Source organism: Mirounga angustirostris, unplaced genomic scaffold (assembly GCF_029215605.1).
Source record: "Mirounga angustirostris isolate CCGP_5_RB_7025 unplaced genomic scaffold, mMirAng1.0.hap1 SCAF_4, whole genome shotgun sequence".
Taxonomy (NCBI): domain Eukaryota; kingdom Metazoa; phylum Chordata; class Mammalia; order Carnivora; family Phocidae; genus Mirounga; species Mirounga angustirostris.
Genome location: NW_026991712.1, coordinates 72663597 through 72670383, shown reverse-complemented (window position 1 = coordinate 72670383; position 6787 = coordinate 72663597). Strand labels below are relative to the sequence as shown.

Sequence of the window (6787 nt, the reverse complement as noted above, 5' to 3'; positions counted from 1 at the left end):
TCTGCCAGTTCTGCTTTTCTCACTCCCTCCTCCCTTAGAGACATTGTCCCTGTAAGTGCACCCCAATGAATGTAAAATAAAGCACACACATCCCCATCTCAGGGTCTATTTCCAGGAGTGCCCTGCCTGTCACAAAGTCTCTCCATGAATTGGCCAAAGCCATTCTTTCTTCTCCACATGCAGGTCCATTTTGTTGTTGTTGTTGTTCGAGAACTGAATCAAACAGATTTTGTTTGATTGTTGTTTAAAAACAACTTTTTAGGATGAGGAAAACAAATGATATAAAATAAGTCATAAGAAATGCTCTCTTGTACTATTTCAAACTACTTTCAATGTTTTACAAAATGCTCACACAGCAAATATGAAAAGCTTTAACATAGTCTTATAACTTCTGCTGCAATAAATGCAACATTAACAAACATACAAATTTCTTCTGTAACAATCTTAAAAGAATTACTGAATTATTAATTTTTGCAATGTTATTCATACTTATTTTTATTCATATGTATTTAATGAGATCATTGCCAATACATACATTATTTTCCTTAACTTTATTTTTACATTAAGCCCGGTATCTGTCATGCAGCCATCAAAAACCTTCCAGAAAATTACACAGGTTTGTAGTCCAATTTAGACTCTAGCTTCTTAGAATCAGCCACTTTTCTGACTGCTTTCATGAAGTCTTCCTGTACTACAAAATCATGATCAGCACGAATTGCAAACATACCTGCTTCAGTACAAACATTTCTCAGGTCTGCTCCATTAAAGCCATCCGAAAGCTTCACAATTGCTTCATAATCTATTTCACCATGCTTTGTAATTGGACCTGCATGGATTTGCAATATATCTAATCTTGCTTGTTCGTTTGGTAAATCAATATGTATTTTTCTATCTAATCTTCCTGGACGAAGCAAAGCAGGATCCAGTGTATCTGGTCTGTTTGTAGCCATGATCATTTTAACTCTATGTAGAGTATCAAATCCATCCATTTGATTCAGTAACTCCATCAAAGTTCTCTGAATCTCTCTATCAGCTGAAATACCCTCAGAAAACCAATGACCACCAATAGCATCTATTTCATCCATAAAAATAATGCATGGTTGATGATCCCTGGCATAATTAAACATTTCTCTGATCAAACGAGCACTTTCACCAATGTACTTGTCTATAATAGAACTAGATACAACCTCTAAGAAATTGCAGTCCAGCTGGCTAGGAACAGCTCGTGCCAAGAGTGTTTTTCCTGTGCCTGGTGGTCCATATAACAAACAGCCTTTTGGAGGTATTATTCCTACACGCTGGAATAATTCTGGGTTTGTAAGAGGTAATTCTATCACCTCTCTTAATTCCTGAATCTGTTCTGATAGTCCCCCAATCTCAGAATAAGAAACATTCCCAGGGTCCTCATGAGACATGTTGTAGACCAATGGATCCACCTCTCTTGGCAAATATCTCATGATAGTTAGTGTAGTCATATCCAAAGCAACTCTTGTTCCTGGCTTCAGCTTACTTTTATCAAGCTGTCAATGACAACCCACAACATATTTTGGTCCATTTGTAGCTTTAACAATGAATTTTTCTTCAGTTAGTTGCTTAAGTACTTCACCCACAATCTTCCCAACACTCTGTAGGGCCTTCAGATCATTTTCAGACTTTTCATACTGCTTGGTAAGTTCTTTTAATTGTTCCCTTAATTCCTTGAGACGGCCGTCGATCTCCTTGTGCTCCAGCAGCTTCTTGCGGTAGTCCTGAAGCGCCTTATCTCTAGGGTCCGCCATGATGAGAAGCCGTCGCTCACAGGGGATGCTGGGAATGGCCATGGCTGCCCAGGGCTTTTTTTTTTTTTTTTCAGTCTTCAAATATTTTTTATTGGAAGGCCATGCATTTTTTTTTTTTCTGCTTTCTCAGGGACCATTTATTCTGAAACAAACATGAATTTCATTGACATTGGCCTTTCTATTGTATGAAACCAAGTCAATATATACAAATCAAGAAATAACCAAAATTGACCCCATTTCCATGAATGGTGGGGAGAAAATAGCAGATAGATTGTTCCTTGCAAAGAGGGTTTTACTGCAGAGTCCAGTTCCTCTGGTTCACAAAGCTTCTCTCTCTCCGGACATATGGATATTTGTACATGGGAGCACCAAGTCCTGCAGTGTCCCCACGGGGAAGCCACACACGCACCGGGACTCTACCCTATGCTACATCATTTCAGTATTTCCATTCGAGCGTCCTCGAACTGGTCACACCTGGCAGAGCGCAAGTATCTTAAAGTAGGTATCAATGCTTTTTCAAGTCTTCTATTTTATCCCAAAAAGCCAAGAGAATTTTGCATAATAATCATATACGTAACATTTATTTCAACACAGAAAAATATTCTCCTCTACCCCCAAAATCTTCAGTTGAAACCCTCAGTCTTCTGGAATCTTCTGCTGACCCTCACGTGACTTGAGCCTCAGGGTAAGAAGCACAGGCCTGGGCAATGGCTGACAATCTTTACCAATGAAAAGAACACCAAACTCTTGGGTCCTGCATCAAGGCGGCCCCACACCTTCTTAGGCTTGTTCTTCTCTTGCCAATATGGTGGATGTTCCAGATCACTGTAGAATTAAGTCTAACCTGAGGTTGAGCTTTCAAATTATTCTGTTGATAATAAATTTCAGACTCTAAATCTTCACATTTAGGTACCCAGTTTTTCACATGGTGATCCAAGGCCATCCAAAAGGATTAGGCAAATCAGCCTGTCATAGACCTGGTCTAGACAGGTCCATCTTCACTTACTCAAAATGAATCCTGATGTGGGAAACAAAAGCAAAAGAAAAAAATTAAATTTCTTGACTGCCTACAGCCCATTGACAAAGTCCTGGAAACAGGTAGAGTGACCTTCCTCTGGGAGTTCAGCTGCCTTGATGTGAATACTTACCTAAAGGCAAAAGGGAATCTTGGCTTGACATTATCTCGACCCCCAGGATCCTGTAAGTCTTCTTTAACATATAAAAAATTCCTTTGAAACTTCCTTTGTCTCTACCCCCCAAGATTCATGGCCCATCTGAAGGGTCTCATGACTAAGGTTTTATTAGGAAGTAATAAATGACCTTTTCTCAACAATAGCTAGCCCCTCAAGGTCCTGAAATCCTTGCTTCCAAAATCCCTTAGAGACTTACGCTATCCCTAACCCCCTCCCAACTTGAAAGTATACCATGGGCCGCTTCTCATGACTCTGGTACAGCTCTTTCTGACCACGGGTCCTGTCCCTGTGCTTTCATAAAACCATCTTTTTGCACTGAAGACGGCTCAAGGATTCTTTCTTGGCCGTCAGCTCCGAACCCCAACATTTCCTACATCAATCCTATACTAGAGCTGCTGCCACTTCCTCCATGAAGCCCTCCCACTGGATGTAATCCACATTCCTCTGAACTACAGATACAATTATCACTACCCCTTTTAATAGTATTTATCATTTCTACTTTATTTAATGTCAATGTCGCCTTTCTTTTATTGCAAAGGATATTCTTGGAGGTCAGTGCCTATCTGCTTCATTCTTATATTTCCAAAGCCCCTAGCACAGTGCTTATTGTTGTCAAAAGTGGGAAAAGATTAAATCCAAAGCTGACTGTCTGTTTTGCATAATGAATGGTCACCTTTAATCCTTTTTTCTGCCACTGTCATTAATTTATATTTATTGAGAAAATAAGGTTTCAGTGATATGATAAACAAAAACCAGAGTTGGATTATATTTATATTCATATTCATATTTTTATTATGTTAGATTACTATAGCCAAGTACAGCAAAAAAATTCCATAATGACAAGCCACCTGGTCAAGTTGCTAGGGAGACCAGGGCACCCAGATGGGAATCATGATAATTGTGACATCACAATGACTGTGGATATTATCAACTATTATCCCTTAGGAAAGGGTTACTACTTGCTACGTAATGTACCGAATTACATGTATTATCTAATTTGATCCTCCCAACAACTTTATGGCATAAATACCATTAAGGGCACTTAAAAAAAGGGGGGGGGAAGAAAACAACTTACTCTTACCCATGGTCATGTAACTAATGAAGGCACACAGCTACACCCAATCCTATAAAGAATACTCTTGTCCTTCTCCCCCTGTGATAGAACCACTCAGTGAGTGTTAAATCAGTCTAAACACACAATTTCTCTGAGAATGTCTGCATATGATACATTCCAGGTTTTATCAGGTACATCCAGCTGCACAGCATGTAGGACCCAGCCTCTGCTGACCTTATGGCACCAGCAGCTCTAGTATAGGATTGTAACTGGGGCTGGGACTCCAGCTGGGAAATCTAGGGAGCTCATCTAGTTCAACGATGTCATGTTGCCATCAAACCATACTATACTTTAAGTCTTCATTGGGATACCAGGGTCTTGCATTTACCATGAGCTCTCCCTCCTATCAAGCATCCTATCATTCAATAAATAACTATTTGTGAATATTTAAGTTCCTAAAATAGTCTCAGGGTTATTCCTGGCATTTGGGTGTATGGTGGTGAACAAAACGAACACATTCTGTTGTTCACTACTTTCATCCTGACACTAGACTACAGCCTAGAAAATACTAATTGCTCAAAAATACTTGTTGAATGAGGAATGAATGCATGAATAGATGGATTTCTGCCTTAGCTCCTTGACTTAGCTTCTTCCCCATCTTACGCATGTAGCTCATGTCTTCAGGTCCCAAATTTTGGTAAATAAATTTCCTTCCTGGGCCAGCATTCCTGCAGCTCTCCTCATCCCCACCCCCTTCTCTGACCAACTCAATGGTTGGCTTCATTTCCATTTTTCAGTTCCTGCTAGAGGGTGCCAACCAGTGTTAAGTGATTGTACCAGCCAGTTTAGGCTAAGTTATGCTGTGGTAACAACTGAGCCCAGTACCTCAGTGTTTAGGAAAACAAAGATAAGTTTATTTTTCATTCACATGAATGACTGCTCATCAAATACAGCTTTACTCCAGAAGCAGCGTATCTGAGATATGCTAATATCAGTTCTACAGCAAAGGGAGATGACAGAGTCAACAAATACCTTTTAGAGCTTCTGTCTGGAAGGGGCATTCATCCCTTTCATACACATTCATCAGCCAAAACAAGTCATGTGACCAAACCTCAATTCAAGGTTTAGACCAGTACAGTCTTTCCACAGAAAGGGGTACCATGAGTCATCTGACCAAGCCTAATGTCAAGGAGACAAGGACATGTAACCCTTCCACGTGAGGGGCAGTGAATCAAGCCATGTCAAACTGGCCCTTGCCAGCCTGGAAACCTACATGGATATTCTACCCCCAAATTCACTGGAAGCCTGATTACATTAGAAACTGAAGAGGTCTTTGAAAGCTCCTTTGATTGAAGAAGGGATGTAGTAGTATCTGAGACGCCCTGGAGACAGTACTGATCCCACAGGGATATTCCAAGAGGATTGTCTTATCATCTAAAGCTTGCAACTGATGACCTTCAAACTTCCTTTCAATTCCAGGTTCTGTGTAAAAGAAAAAAGCCCTGAAAGAGTCTTTAGAGAACACTCAGCAGTAGAGATCACTTTTACTTTGTGGCCATGATTTTAACATCCCTTAAAGTAGGAATATGAAACATGGGAAGAGGATAAATCAAGGACATTCAGGATTATTCTGAAGCCAGAAGAGGTAAAGCATCCATATTATATAGTTTGTTACTGTCTTCTTATTGGAAAACTTCCTGGTGATTGTTGCTCTTTGTGACTATGTCATTCTCAGCAGCAAAGCAACACACAAGACCAGCAGCCTCCATCTCCTTATTTATTAATTAAGATTGCCCTCTGACCTGCTGCTGGTTTAAAACCTTGACATTTTCAAGGTTGCCCTTCTCTCTTAAGCTTTGCCTCACTGCTACTAAAAACTGGCTATCTGATCATTTTAAAATCAAAAATATGGCTTTAATATGGAGTTTTGGTGGCTTTCTGTTTCTGTCGTGTGGAAAATTGGAATTTAAACTATCCCACACCAATGGATAGAAGGTATATAAAGACAAAAGAAGATCAGTAAAGAGGTTCATAGAAATAGCTAAAAATTGAAGCAAGTCAGTGAAGGGGGCTACTGTGTTTGTCCTGGCATCATTTTTATGAAGAATTCCAGAAATCTCTATCCCTCATTAAAATAAAGATCTAACTCCAGCTCGTGTCCCTCTGCCAGCTTCATGGATCACTTCATGGGAAGCCAAGTTTGGCATCCTCAGACAAAGATGTGACACCACATCAGGGAAGTTGTGGGTGTGGCCTGGCAGGGGAGGGTCCCGTGTCTGGTCTGCCAACCTATCAAGCCTTGAACGGAACTTACCACACTGTGACTGAAGCAGCCTGACCTCAGCGTGTCAGCAGGAGCAACAACTGTGCACCCGTCAGGTGTGAACTGATTACTTATTAGGTCAACCTTGTGCCACAGTTCAATCAGAAAAAAAATGCAAGTGTGGTACTTGATTGAGTTGGACAGTACAGTTTCAGAAACAGGTATAACTTTTTGTAAGAAATGTTTCAAATGACCTCCTCAGACCACATCCCATTTGACTACAAATCAAATCCCTGCTTTAGGTTTGCTCATGTTTAAACTTCCCAGAAAATACTCAGTCAGAGGTCCTATTGACATTATGTGCAAGATGATTATAAATTTAAAAACTGATTCTGAAACTCTAACATGGCACACTTTAAACCCACAAACGAATTTCATCACTTTCAAAGTAACTGCCATCATTCCACTTACTCCAAATGCTGCCCTCCATAACACTAGA

General features: G+C 40.1%; 1 protein-coding gene across 1 annotated transcript; it reads right to left on the bottom strand.

Annotated features, from left to right (window-relative positions):
- Positions 1 to 473: 473 nt before the first annotated feature.
- Positions 474 to 1820, bottom strand: LOC123858208 (26S proteasome regulatory subunit 10B-like). The gene is given in 1 exon segment (XM_045895318.3): positions 474 to 1820. A coding segment is annotated over 1 exon segment (1212 nt). The 3' UTR covers positions 474 to 608.
- Positions 1821 to 6787: the final 4967 nt, after the last annotated feature.